Raw genomic sequence first — 15,526 nt, forward strand, 5'->3', positions numbered from 1 at the left:
CAGTGTTTAACAGTAATAATAAATTTAAAGATCTCTTACAGCAAGCCAGCCGCTGATTACCAAGAAGGACTCCACCAAAGATTCTATTTGGCTGATTTCACGTAATGAAATATTATATTAAAAACTGTACATAGATAAAGGAGAGAAAGAGAGAGAGCGAATGAAAATAGAGATAATACTAATAATCCTCCATTAATCTAACTTTTCGCCTGTCTTATCACGGATCAGCCAAGAACGGGGAGGGCCTTACTTTACTGTATAGATTTATGTGTGAAGGTGAAGGGATCTTAAAGGCAACAGATACATGTCTATACAGACAAGACAATACACAGAGATAGAGGCTAGCTGCATTCATCATCTATTCTTAGATAAAGAGACGGCAACTTATTATCCGAACATTAAAATGTTAAAAGGTAATCGAGACGTGTAACCAATGGCACCCCATACCATCACGCTGGGTGATACGTCAGTATGGCGATGACGAATACACGCTTTGAATGTGCGTTCACCGCGATGTCGCCAAACACGGATGCGACCGTCATGATGCTGTAAACAGAACCTGGATTCATCCGAAAAAAATGACGTTCTGCCGTTCGTGCATCCAGGTTCGTCGTTGAGTACACCATCGCAGGCGCTCCTGTCTGTGATGCAGCGTCAGGGGTAACCGCAGCCATGGTCTCCGAGCTGATAGTCCATGCTCCTGCAAACGTCGTCGAACTGTTCGTGCAGATGGTTGTTGTGTTGCAAACGTCCCCATCTGTTGCCTCAGGGATCGAGACGTAGCTGCACGATCCGCTACAGCCATGCGGATAAGAAGCCTGCCATCTCGTCTGCTAGTGATACGAGGCTGTTGGGATCCAGCACGGCGTTCCGTATTACCCTCCTGAACCCACCCATTCCATATTCTGCCAACAGTCATTGGATCTCGACCAATGCGAGCAGCTATGTCGCGATACGATAAACCGCAATCGCGATAGGCTACAATCCGACCTTTATCAAAGTCGGAAACGTGATGGTACGCATTTGTCCTCCTTACACGAGGCATCACAACAACGCCGGTCAACTGCTGTTTGTGTATGAGAAATGGGGTGGGAACATTCCTCATGTCAGCACGTTGTAGGTGTCGTCACCGGCGCAAACCTTGTGTGAATGCTCTGAAAAGCTAATCATTTGCATATCACAGCATTTTCTTCCTGTCGGTTAAATTTCGCGTCTGTAGCACGTGATCTTCGTGGTGTAGCAATTTTAATGGCCGGTAGTGTAAATATCTCGTGGCCCACATTGTCAAGAGTGTGCCGAGAATACCAAATTTCAGGCATTACCTCTCATCACGGACAACGAAGTAGTCGACGTCTCTCACATAACGACCGAGAGCAGCGGCGTGTGTGTGGAGTTGTCAGTGCCTAATATACAAACGGTACTGTATGAAATAATCGCAGAAATCAATGTGGGACGTATAGCTAAAGTATCCGTGCAGTGTGGCAAAATTTGGCGTTAATAGTCTATGGCATTGGACGACATACACGTGCCTTTGCTAACAGCACGACATCGCCTGCAGCGTCCTTCCTGAGCTCGTGGCCATATCAGTTGAAACCTAGACGACTGAAAAACTGTGGCCTTGTCATATGTATCGCGCTTTCGGTTGGTAAGAGCTAATGGTAGCGTTCGAGTGTGGTGCAGACCCTACGAAGCCATAGACCCAAGTTGTCAACAAGGCACTGTGCAAGCTGCTGCTTGCTCCATAATGGTGTGGGCTGTCTTTGGATAGATTCGACCGGGTCCTCTGGTTATGTTACCCTACTTCATTTGTAGCCATTCATTTGTTCCCAAATAATGATGAAATTTTTATGGATGACAGTGTACCATGTCACCGGGCCACAATTGTTCACGACTGGTTTGAAGAACGTTTCGAACAATTCGAGGAGGAGGAGGAGATTAGTGTTTAACGTCCCGTCGACAATGAGGTCATTAGAGACGGAGCGCAAGCTCGGGTGAGGGAAGGATGGGGAAGGAAATCGGCCGTGCCCTTTCAAAGGAACCATCCCGGCATTTGCCTGAAGCGATTTAGGGAAATCACGGAAAACCTAAATCAGGATGGCCGGAGACGGGATTGAACCGTCGTCCTCCCGAATGCGAGTCCAGTGTGCTAACCACTGCGCCACCTCGCTCGGTCGAACAATTCGAGTGAACGATGTCGCCACCCATATCGCCCAATATGAATCCCATAGAATATTTATGGGGTATAATCGAGAGATCAGTTCGTGCACAAAAACCTGCATTCGCAGCAGTTTCGCAGTTCTATAGAGGCAGCAGGGAGTCCATGCCTCGTTGACTTGCTACACTATGCCAGGTGTAATGAGGTCCGACACTGTATTAGGTGGTAACCCATGACTTTTGTCATCTCAGTCTATTGTACAGTTAAGATAGTCCCACATTCGGTTCTCCAGAAGGGGAAATTGGCAGCTAACCCCAAATGCGGAAAAATGTAAGTTGATGGGGATGAGTAGAAGATCAACCCTGTACTGTTCGGGTACAGTATTACTACTGTCCCCAAATGCGAAAAAATGTAAGTTGATGCGGATGAGTAGAAGATCAACCCTGTACTGTTCGGGTACAGTATTACTACTGTCCCCAAATGCGAAAAAATGTAAGTTGATGCGGATGAGTAGAAGATCAACCCTGTACTGTTCGGGTACAGTATTACTACTGTCCCCAAATGCGAAAATATGTAAGTTGATGGGGATGAGTAGAAGATCAACCCTGTACTGTTCGGGTACAGTATTACTACTGTCCCCAAATGCGAAAAAATGTAAGTTGATGCGGATGAGTAGAAGATCAACCCTGTACTGTTCGGGTACATTATTACTACTGTCCCCAAATGCGAAAATATGTAAGTTGATGGGGATGAGTAGAAGATCAACCCTGTACTGTTCGGGTACAGTATTACTACTGTCCCCAAATGCGAAAAAATGTAAGTTGATGGGGATGAGTAGAAGATCAACCCTGTACTGTTCGGGTACAGTATTACTACTGTCCCCAAATGCGAAAAAATGTAAGTTGATGCGGATGAGTAGAAGATCAACCATGTAATGTTCGGATACAGTATTAGTACTGTCCTGTTTGACACAGTCAAGTTGTTTAAATATCTGGAAGTAACGTTGCACAGCAATACGAGATGAAACGAGCATTTGAAAACTGTGGTAGGGAAGGCAAATGGTCGACTTCGGTCTATCGGGAGAATTTTAGGAAAGAGTGGTTCACATGTGAAGGAGACCGCACATAGGATACTGGTAATATCTATTCTTGAGTACTGCTCGAGTGTTTGGGATCCGAACCAGCTTGCAATAAAGGAAAACATAAAATCAATTCAGAGGTGGGTTGCTAGATTTTTTAGCTGTAGGTTCCAACAATACGTACGAGTTACAGAGGTGCTCTGGGAACTCAAATGGGAATCCCTGGAGAGAATGCAACGCTCTTTTCGAGAAACGCTACTGAGAAAGTTTAGAGAACCGGCATTTGAAGCTGAGTGCCGACCGATTCCACTGCCGCCAACAAACATTGTGCGTAAGGACCACGAGGATAACATACGAGAAATTAGGGTTCATATGAGGGCAAAAAAACAGTCGTTTTCCCTTGTTGTATTTGTGAGTGGAACAGAAAAGGAAATGGCAAGTTGTGGAACAGAGTACCCTCCACCACGCACCGTACGGCAGCTTGCGGAGTGTCTACGTAGATGCAGATGTGCAATGAGTGCAGCAGAGCTGGTATATGACATGGCTGCTTTCACAGGTGATCTGGCCTGTGTCATGGTAGGATAAGCCTGTGACAGGACTGGAATAGGAATTGCTGGGTGGGTGTTTGGGCAGGTCTTGGACTTGGGGCCTTCTGGCAAAAGGTTGAAATTGGGATTGGCATAGGGATGGCCTTGATGACGTGGCGTTTGGGTGGACGATGGAACACAACTTTAGGAAGGGTAGGAAGGATCTTGGGTAGGATGTCCCTTATTTCAGACATTATGATAGTTAACCAGAACTGTGGCGAAAGGCCGGCCGCGGTGGTCTAGCGGTACAGGCGCTCAGTCCGGAACCGCGCGACTGCTACGGTCGCAGGTTCGAATCCTGCCTCGGGCATGGATGTGTGTGATGTCCTTAGGTTACTTAGGTTTAAGTAGTTCTAAGTTCTAGGGGACTGATGACCACAGATGTTAAGTCCCATAGTGCTCAGAGCCATTTGAACCATTTTTTGAACTGTGGCGCCATCTGGTTTCCCCTTTCAAGCAAGACGAGTTTCGTTCTTTGTAGTTTTTTCGTTTGATGCGTATTTCATGAGATATTTGGCCCGGTTACGAACAATAGATCACCCTGCATATTCCACCGCTTTACAGTAATGTTTTGATCAGCAAGAAAGTAATGGTGAGCTAATTTCAGCAAATATCATGAAGAATAATGTGGTGGTAACACCTGATTGGATGTAAGAGATGACACCATACTATTAACACATTGCCTGCCGCGATCGCGCCGGTGGCCACAGCAGAAACAGCACACGTGACACTGTGGCCTAGCCTGGCCTGGCGGTGAAACATTCATCACTGTATGTGCGAGAGTCAGCGTGTTATAATAAAATAAATGGATGAATGTACAGAGTGCAGTTGTAGCAGTGAAAGCAATGCTGCCCGAAACAAACAGCCATGTCCACTCACTCCAATTGTCCTCCTCCTCGTTCTCCTTGTGATTAACGCTCTTGTCACTGTCGATGGAGCCCTTGTTCTTGAGCTGGATCAGCAGGTGCATGAAGTCGTTCCTCGTTATGCCGTTATCCTCCCTGTGCTTCACAGTGTCTCTCACCATACCACGAAAGTACTGCGAAACGGCCGACGCGTTACTTCTTATCCTGGAATAACAGAAATGTTCATCTCAGCCAATTTAATACGCAATCAGCTGTGTCAACTGAGGACCTCCGACATTAGAAGTCAGCCTCATTCTGCCAACGATCTCGTCAAAGAGGGCAGATGAACGGACAGAGGTTCAGAACCGTCTCTCTCTCGGGTGGGAAACTGCCAGTAAAAGGCGGAAGAATCAGCAATTATCAACGGCATGGGGATGCAGCAGGTAGTGGAAACCACTGCATTAAAGACACATAGCGTGTATCCACAGGACTTGTGGCCTGTAATTGAAAAAGTGTCATGGTGATCTCTCCATTCGGATTCCTGGGAGAGGACTACCAAGGCGGAAGTAACTAAGAGTCAAACATTGAATAAGAAATGAAATGATAACGTTCTATGAGTCGGGTCGCGGAATGTCAGAAGTTTGCATTATTAGGCAGTAAAGCTAGAAAATCTGAAAAGGGAAATACTAAGGCTCAGTCTAGATATACTGGGCATCAGAGAAGTGAAATGGACAGAAAATACGGATTTCTGGAATATAGGGTGATGTGAGCATCAGCAGGAAACGGTATTACGGGAGAAGGATTCGTCATGAACAGGAAGGTAAGACAGTGAGTGAGTTACTGTGAACAGTTCATTGACAGAGTTGTTCTTATTTGAATCGGCGGCAAACCAACACCGACAACAATAATTAAAGGTATACGTGCCGACATCGCAAGCAGGGGATGAAGAGAAACAAAGTATATGAAGATACTGAACGGGTAATTCAGTACGTAAAGGAGATGAAAATCTAATACTAATGGGGGATTGTAATGTGATTTAAGGGAATGGAGAATGTGGACATGGTAGTACAACGAGAGAGGAGATAGACTAATTGAGTACTGCAACAATCTTCAGTTAGTAATAGTGAATACTCTGTTCAAAAATTACAGGAGGAGGGGGTATACTTGGAAAAGGCTGGGAGACACGGAAAGATTTCAGTCAGATTACATCATGGTCATGCAGAGATTCCGAAATCAGATATTGGATTGTAAGGCGTACCCAGGAGCACATACAGACTCAGATCACAATTTGGTAATGATGAAGAGTAGGCTGAAGTTTCAGACACTAGTCAGGAAGAATCATTGTGCAGAGAACTGGGATACGGAAATACTAAGGAATGAAAGGCACACTAAGTTCGCTGAAGCTATAGGTACTACGATAATGAACAGATCAGTAGGCAGTTCAGTTGAAGATGAATGGACATCTCTAAAAAGAGCAGTTACAGAAGTTGGAAAGAAAACCGTAAGTACAAGGAAGGAAACAGCGAAGGAACCATGGATAACAGGCGAAATATTTCAGCTGGTCGACGAAAGACGGAAGTACAAAAATTTTCAGGGAGCTTTAGGAAATACAGACATGTAAGTCACTTAGGAATGAAGAAAATAGAAAGTACAGGGAAGCTAAGGCGAAATGGCAACATGAGAGGTGTGAAGAAATCGAAAAAAAATGATTGTTGGAAGGGCTGACTCAGCATACAGAAAAGCCAAAACAACCTTAGGAGACATTAAAAGCAAAGGCGGCAACGTTAAGAGTGGAACGGGAATTCCACTGTTAAAAGAGAGGGAATAGGAACAAAGAGTACATTAAAGGTTTCTATGACGGAGAGGACTTGTGTGATGTGATGATGTGACAGACAAATAAACAGAAGTTGATAGGGAAGAGATACGGGATCCAGTATTAGAATTTCCAAGAGCTTTGGAACACTTAAAATCAAATAAGGCAGAAGGTACAGATAACATTCCACCGGAAATGGCAACAAGAAGAATATTCTCGTTGGCGTCTAGACTATATGGCTGGTGATATATGAATAAACATCACACACACACAATTCCTAAGATTGCTAGATTGAACAAGTGCTAGAATTATTGCACAATCAGCTTAGCAGCACATGCATCCAAGTTGCTGACAAGAATAACATAAAGAAGAATTTGAAAGAAAACTGAGGATCTCTTAGGCGACGATCAGCCTGGCTTCCAGAGTTCTGACGTTGCGGTTGATAATGGAAGCAAGACTGAAGAAAAATTAAGACCCGTTCATAGGATTCATCGACCTGGGAAAAGTGTTCGACGATGTAAAATGGTGCAAGATGTTCGAAATTCTGAGAAAAATGGGGATAAGCTACAGGGAAAGACGAGTATGTACAATATGTACAAGAACCAAGAGGAGAAATTTTGGAAATTTGTGGTAAGTTCCTATGGGACGAAACTGCTGAGGTCATCGGTTCCTAGGCTTACACGCTACTTCATCTAACTTAAACTAGCTTACGCTAAGGACAACACACTCACCCACGCCCGAGAGAGGACTCAAACCTCCGACGGGGAGAGCCCCTCGAACTTTGGCAAGGGGCTTCAGACCGACGGCTACCTGACAAGGCAACCAAGACGGGAGAAAGAAAAGTGGAAGACCAAGAAGGAAGTGCACGGATTAAAAAGGCTGTAAGACAGGAATGTAATCTTTCGCCTCTACTGTTCAATCTATGTGTCGAATAAGCAATGACAGAAATAAAAAAAGGTTTAAAAATGAGACAAATTCAAAGTGAAAGTATATCAGTATTAAGATTCGCTGGTGGCGTTGCTATCCTCAGTGAAAGTGAAGAATTACAAGAGCTATTGAATGCAATGAAGAGTGTAATCAGTACAGAATATGGATTAAAAGTAAACCGAAAAAAGACGAAAGTTCCGGCCGCTGTGGCCGAGCGATTCTGGGAGCTTCAGTGTGGAACCGCGCTGCTGCTACGGTCGCAGGTTCGAATCCTGCCTCGGGCATGGATGTGTGTGATGTCCTTAGGTTAGTTACGTTTAAGTAGTTCTAAGTCTAGGGGACTGATGACCTCAGATGTTAAGTCCCATAGTGCTTAGAGCCATTTTAACCAAAGACGAAAGTAATGAGACGTAGTAAAAATGAGAACGGCGAGAAACTTAACATCAAAATTAGTGGTCACGAGTATATGAAGTTAAGGATTTCTTATACTCATGCAGCTAAATAACCCATGATGGACGGAGCAAGGAGGACATAAAATGCCGACTAGCACTGGCAGAAAGGGCATTCCTGGCAAAGAGAAGTCTACTACTGTCAATTAGAGAAAGAAGTTTCCGAGAATGTACGTTTGGTGAACAGCATTGCATGGTAGTGGGATACTGATTGTGAGAAAACTGGAACAGAAGCGAGTGGAAAAATTTGAACGTTGAAAATTCGGCGGACTGATAAGATAAGAAATGAGGAGGTTCTCCGGAGGATCGGCGAGGAAAGGAACATGGGGAAAACACTGACAAGAAGAAGGGACAGGATGACAGGACATCTGTTAAGACATCAGGAAATGACGTTCATGGTTCTAGATGGAGCTGTACAGGGTAAAAACTGTAGAGGAAGACAGAGACTGGGGTATATCCGGAAAATAACTGAGGACATGGGTTTCAAGTGCTGCTCTGAGATGAAAAGGTACACAGGAAAGGAATTCGTGGCGGGCCGCATCAAACCAGTCAGAAGAGTGATAAAAAAAGGGACTGATCAACTGTAAATCATACAATAAGTACACTCATGCTCATAAATTAATGATAATTGCAGAATGTTGTGCCACACAACGTGGAAATACACAAAACTGGCGCTAACAGCATAGTCACATAGGGAAAACACACGACACAGATCTGTAAGCTCACGGTGTTGGTGATAAGTTGAGAAAAGCGTCCCGAAACACAGGTGCTACAAAACGCCACTGTTTCCTGTACATGTACCCCGACATCAATATGGGATATGATCACCATGCACACGTATACAGGCCGCACAACGGGTTGGCATACTCTGAATCAGGTGGTCGAGCAGCTGCTGGGGTATAGCCTCCCATTCTTGCACGAGTGTCTGTCGGAGCTCCTGAAGTGTCGTAGGGGTTTGAAGACGTGCATCTATACGTCGACCGAGAGCATCCCAGACGTGCTGGATGGGGTTTAGGTCTGGAGAACAGGCAGGCCACTCCATTCGCCTGATATCTTCTGTTTCAAGGTATTCGTCCACGATGGTAGCTCGGTGGGGCGTGCGTTATCATCAATCAGGAGGAAGGTGGGACCAGCTGCACTCCTGACAAGATGGACATACTGTTGAGAAATGATGTCCCGATACACCTGACCTGTTACAGTTCCTCTGTCAAAGATATGCAGGGGTGTACGTGCACAAATCATAATCCCACCCCATACCATCAAACCACGACCTCCATACAGGTCCCTTTCAAGGACATTAAGGGGTTGGTATCTAATTCTTGGTTCACGACACATGAAAACCCGGCAAGAATCACTGTTCAGACTATACCTGGAGTCGTCCGTGAACATAACCTGGGATCACTGTTCCAATGACCATGTACTGTGTTCTTGACACTAGGCTTTAGGGGCTCTCCTGTGACCAGGGTTCAGTGGAATGCACCTTGCAGATCTCCGGGAGAATAAACCATGTCTGTTCAGTCGTCTGTAGACTGTGTGTCTGGAGACAACTGTTCCAGTGGCTGCGGTAAGGTCCCGAGCAAGTTCTTGACACTAGGCTTTAGGGGCTCTCCTGTGACCAGGGGTCAGTGGAATGCACCTTGCAGATCTCCGGGAGAATAAACCAAGTCTGTTCAGTCGTCTGTAGACTGTGTGTCTGGAGACAACTGTTCCAGTGGCTGCGGTAAGGTCCCGAGCAAGGCTACCTGCAGTACTCCGTAGCCGTCGGCGGGCACTGATGTTGAGATATCGGTCTTCTTGTGGTGTTGTACACTGTGGACGTCCCGTACTGTAGCTCCTGGACACGTTTCCTGTCTGCTGGAATCGTTGCCATTATCTTGAGATCACACTTTGTGGCGCACGGAGGGCTCTTGATACGAGCTGCTGTGTTTGACAAGCCTCCAGTCGCCCTAGTATTCTACCCCTCATAACGACATCAATATGTGTTCTTTGAGCCACTTTCAACACACAGTCGCCATTAGCACGTCTGAAAACGTCTGCACACTTACTCGCTGCACCGTACTGTGACATGCACCAACACGCCTCTGCGTATGTGGACTGCTGCCAGCGCCACCGTGCGACGACCGCAGGTCAAATGCACCGCATGGTCATACCCTGAGGTGATTTAAAACCCACAAACCGCCCACCAGAGCGTTGTTTCACAATGTATCAGCATGATCCTTAAATTATGAGCATGAGTGTAGAAAATGGAACTGGTGGCAAAAAAAAAAAACATTGTATAAATGGTAAATACACTCTTGACTGTAGATGTACAATTTTCGTTGACATGCTCACACGGGGTAGAACTACCTTTTTTCGAGCTTACACTACCTGGTCAAAATATCTGGACACACCAGTCAAACGCAGAATTGGCCACTAGATGTCACGAGATGCGCACTCGACGACATAAAATGAGACAGGAAGGTATTGCGTTGTCAATAGGAAAGCAGTAACAGCAGAATGGGTCAGTCAGCAGAGCTAAGTGACTTAGAACTAGTCATTCGATGTCACCTGAGTAACAGATCCATCAGGGACATTTCAACACTTCTAAAGCTGCCCACGTCGACTGGTGGTCATGGGATAATGAAGTGGAAACGAGACATAACAACCACAGCGAAACCTAGGCCATGCAGACGCCGTGTACAGACGACAGGAACCGTCGAGCACTGGGAAAGGTACCGTAAACACGGGTTACTTTGGCCCACTTTTGAACAATTTCATACGATTTACCTTTCAACCAAATCATTTTTTACTTAATTTAGTTTAATACAACTATAACATCTTATATTTGAGATGCTGCACACTTTTTGACCTAAAAATTTGTTTTTCTATTTTTTTAAATTTGAGCCAATGTTACCCTAAGTATAGGGTAACTTTGGTCCAAGGTAGTTTTTCAGTAGAAAAAGCGTGGTATAAATATGTGACAAAGAAAGACTTGGGTATTTAAAAACACACGTTATTTAATGATTAAATTAATATTTTTCACCATGTTAAAAATTCATAGGTAAGTCAAGGTGTATAAAAAAAAGTTTTAAAAAAGTTAAAGTTCTTTAAAAAAAGGAATTTTTATGTTTAAATGAAATCAACCTTAAAAAGGCTTCTTTTTACGAACTTTGGTGGCTGAATAACTTTTACAATGTCACACCACTGGTAAAATAACATATCCTTTACTTGAGACCACTTCCGAAATTTCTTGGTCAGTGCCATGCAGTACACTGTCGCTCCCTTCTCTGCCACAGAGCACCAACCCTAGGAATTGGAGTCCCTTCCAATGCACAACAACAAATTTGTCCTTTTCTACAAGTTCCTTCATGTCTTCATTGCTTTCTTTTGGGTCTTCAACGTTTGCAGTTGGGAAGCTTGTACTGGGTCTTGAATCATCTAAGTTAATTGGTTTATCTGGTTCATTGACTCTAAAAAGAGTCTTCATTGCTGCCGGTCTTTTACCCCTTCTTTTCTTTTTGTTTCCATCTAATCTTTCTTTTCTAGTTTCTTAAAGAGTCACAATTGGCATTACCACAGAACACGACACTTATGTTAGATTTGGTGGAATTCATTATCTGTTCTGGGTAGTTGCAGCCTCTCCTACAAATCATTTTGTTCTTTCCAGGGTCATCTGACATACAAGTTTCGTCGTAGTTATAAATTTTATCTGGCGGTACATCATTGACCGCCTCTTTCAAATTCTCAATGTACTCAGTTATTAGTTTTTCATCAATCTCAGCTCGATTTCGTTTGATGTTAGACGAAAACTTGACTGTCAACTGACAGTGTCTCTTTAAGAACGTCTTAACCCAGTCACGACCCAGAACATTGTTACAAAAACATTGTACAGTCTTTCCTTGTTTCTTTAGATACGATTTTACGTTAGGGTGGCCTGGGGAACGTGAAACTGCATTCTTCAACTTTGTTTTTAATAGTGCTTTGGGGTATTTGGAAATGTTCAGCAGCCTTCCTTTGTGTCATATCACCAGATCTGATGGTTTCTAAACAAGTTTGAAGATGTTCGTTGCTGTAGTCAGCATATTTTCGGCTCCAAGGAAGACATGTGTAGTTGTGGGGCATCTTGAACAAATTGAAACCAAACACATGCAACAGAAATATATTTACTACCAGTACCCATTTTGCAAGCTATTTGTAGAACTTTACCGCTAAAAATAACAGGTTTATAAAAGTATAACCTACTTTGGCCCAAAAAAAAAGCTGGGCCAAAGTAGGTCGTATTTTACAGGTTACCAGAACTGATTTAAAGATATATGAAAATCGTAAGACACATTGTATTTCACAGAGTTCTAACTACAGTACGACATAAATAACTAAAAAGAGTTCTAAAAAACGTACTTACATTAGAAGTTCCTGAAGAAATGCGTTTTCTGTAGGAAGAAGTTTTTAAGGTTAAAATTCCACATGTTTACACTAGACACACAACTTATGATGCTGCATCCTAGTGGGAAACTGGGGAATCACGTGAACTATCAGGCAGCTTGACTGATGCTACCACCTAGCGGATCCAACCTAAACTATTTCAGATACTGCCACAAATCGCTCAATAGAACGTGTTTCATTTAATTTTGCTTTTGGGCCAAAGAAGGACTCTAGGGCCAAAGTAGCCCGTGTTTATGGTACTTGCAAAAAAAAAAAAAAACGCACGAAATCAGCGGAAGGAATCACTCTAGAGTTTCACAGTACTACCAGCAGTCCAGTTGGCACGATGACTGTGCTTCAGCAGTTGGGCAAAATGCTCGAGCATCTCCTCACAACCCATATAATTCTATTGTCAGCGCTATGCGACTCTTGAGGTGCTGTAAAGAGCGACGACACTGGACAGTGGACGACTGGAAACAAGTTATTTTGAATGATGAATGACCCAATATATTGTGGCAATTCGCTGGAAGGGTTTAGGTTTGGTGAATCCTATAGAACCTGACCTCCTATTACGTGTAGTGCGAACAGTTGTTGTTATGGTATGGGGTGTTTTTCGTGGTTAGGGTGTGGTCCCCTTGTTGTGGTTGAGGAAATGCTAAATCCAGGAAATCCAGAAGGCTATGAATACATTTTAGAGCTTAGTGTACTGCATATAACAGGGGAACAGTTCAGAGATGATGATAGTTTGTATCAGGACGACAACGCACGCTCTGATAAAGCAGCATCTGTGAGGTAATGGTTTGTTCACAGTAAAATTCCTGAAATAGACTGGCCCTCCATTCTTCTGACCTGAACCGAATGGAACAGAGTTGGATTGAATTACAACGTCGAATTTAATCCAGAGACCGGCATTCAAGATCGTACTTTCCCTGGTTGTGGCTCTTGAGTAAACGTGGGCTGTCATGCCTCCACAGACAATAAGACACCTCACTGAAAGTGTCAATCAGGTTCAAGCCGTCATAAAGGGGAATGGTGGACACACCACACGTTAATGTCCACAAATAGCTGTCCGGTTACTTTTGATCAGACACTGTTCAGCTTATAATTGTTGCTATCCCTGCGCTGAACATATACACTAGTTATCTTGGCTTGAGATGAGAACCTGTTGTTACATGTTCATTACTCTTTGAAAGAATGTCATCGGGAATAAATGTATATTTACAGTTTTCACGCTTATGCTGTTCTTAAGCTTAAGGATAATAACCAACTGTGACACTTATACAACATGTGTTACATGCCTGCATTTTGCTATTATAAGGCGTGTCGCAGGAGGAATGGTAAGTATTCACGGATATGACAGGAATGATCATCTGAAGCAGAAAAGGTCTAGTAAAAATCCATATCTTAAGAGCTATGAGCACTGCTTCATCTTCGATACTGTGAAAAAAATCTCTTTTACTGCAAGCTCTTAGCTTTCCATATTTTGGGAGGATCTAGAGTAGACCAAAACAAGAAAAAATTATCTAGTAAACAGGGCTCTAAAATGCATAACCTAAGAGCCATGAGCACTTGTTCAATAGAAGAGGTGTATTTGTGAATGTCTTGTATGTAATACTTTTGTCATAATATATTTTAACCCCTGAACCATGAAAGTTGCCACAGTGTGGTGTTAAGGGATGCACGTGTCAGCGACACAGATAACCATCCCCTAAATATAACCACATGGAGAAGCATCTGTGGAGAGACCAGCCTGATATATGATCCCTCAAGGAGGGCAGCACACATTTCAGTTGCTGCTGGTGCAACAAACAGTCTGGATGACTGATCTCGCCTTGTATTAGCAGCCAACATGGTTCAAAATGGTTCAAATGGCTCTGAGCACTATGGGACTTAACAGCTATGGTCATCAGTCGCCTAGAACTTAGAACTACTTAAACCTAACTAACCTAAGGACGTCACACAACACATCACGAGGCAGAGAAAATCTCCGACCCCGCCGGGAATCGAACCCGGGAACCCGGGCGTGGCCAACATGGCCTCGCATTGCAGTCACTGAGAACATATGCAGCTCTGCTGTATGTTTAACGAGGATGACACATTCCTGGGTAAAATATTCTTCAAATAAAAGAGTCTGCCATTTGGGTCTCCGATACGAGGCTACTCCTATGGAAGTAGTCGCCGTAAAACTTGAAATTTAAGGGTTTCCGATGGCACTGTAATTCTGTGAGGGATGGCAAAAGATTTGGAAGAGCGGTTCAACGGTACGGATAGTGTTTTGAAAATACGTTTACATCAAGAAAAGTAAAACAAGGGCAATGTAGAGTAATCGAATTAATCAAGAGTTGCTGATGCAATTAAATTAGAAAATGAGGTTCTAACAGTAGTAGACGAGTTCTGCTATTCGAGCAGCAAAATAACTGACGACAGCAGAGGCGAATAGGCAATAGCAATACCGAGAGAAGTGTTTCCAAAAAAGAGGAATCTGTTAACATCGAATATAAATTAAGTGTTAGGAAGTATTCTGGTAGTATTTGTCTGGAACGTGGCCTTATATGGAAGTGAAACATGGACGATATATAGCACAAACAAATAGAGAATATAAGCTCTTTAAATTAGCTCTTGCCGAATAATGCTGAAGATCCGATGGATGATCGTATAAACAGTGAAGAGGTACGGAATGAAATAAGGGAGAAAGAAACTTTAAGCCACAACGACTAAAACAAGGAATAGGTTGACATGGATCATCTTCATGGATTTTGGCGGGTAAAAATTGTAGAAGCAAGTCAGAGTACAATCAGCAAGTGCAAGTGGACGTATGTTTCATTACCTAATGCAGACATGAAGAGACATATAGGAAAGGATAGCACGGAGACCTGTATCAAACCACTCTGCAGACTGAAAGGGACGACGACAATAACATTTGATTTGTCTAAGATGAAAGGATGGCTATATTTTTGATTTGTGCTGCTTCTACGTCTGTCTGTGGATATAGAATTAATTCAGGTATGCCAGTACGTTCTCTGTAATACTGAATACTAGAAATTCATGAGTCTAAAGACAGCACATGTCAGGAGGCACATTACTTTTCTTCGTTGTTTTAAATCAATCTAATCAGTTACAAACCAAATAACGTTTTATGTCAACTGATTCTTCCGTCGCTTCTTGGTGGAACAACGTAATAATAAACGAAAACATTCCACATGTTCTACAGGATTAATTTATTCAAGTTAACCGGTTCTCAGCTTGCAAAGCCACCATCAGACATTAAGTA

The 15,526-nt window shown here is 43.4% G+C and overlaps 1 protein-coding gene across 1 annotated transcript in view; it reads right to left on the reverse strand.

The window, feature by feature from the left end:
* LOC124615593 (cytochrome P450 6k1-like) overlaps nt 1-15,526 on the reverse strand; it is a gene marked incomplete in the record, with an annotated part of 133,097 nt that overhangs the window by 25,973 nt on the left and 91,598 nt on the right. Inside the window, 1 exon segment of the mRNA XM_047143578.1 lies at nt 4,700-4,890. Coding sequence (XP_046999534.1) covers nt 4,700-4,890 — 191 coding nt within the window.

The sequence above is a fragment of the Schistocerca americana genome, chromosome 5 (assembly GCF_021461395.2).
Source record: "Schistocerca americana isolate TAMUIC-IGC-003095 chromosome 5, iqSchAmer2.1, whole genome shotgun sequence".
Lineage (NCBI taxonomy): Eukaryota > Metazoa > Arthropoda > Insecta > Orthoptera > Acrididae > Schistocerca > Schistocerca americana.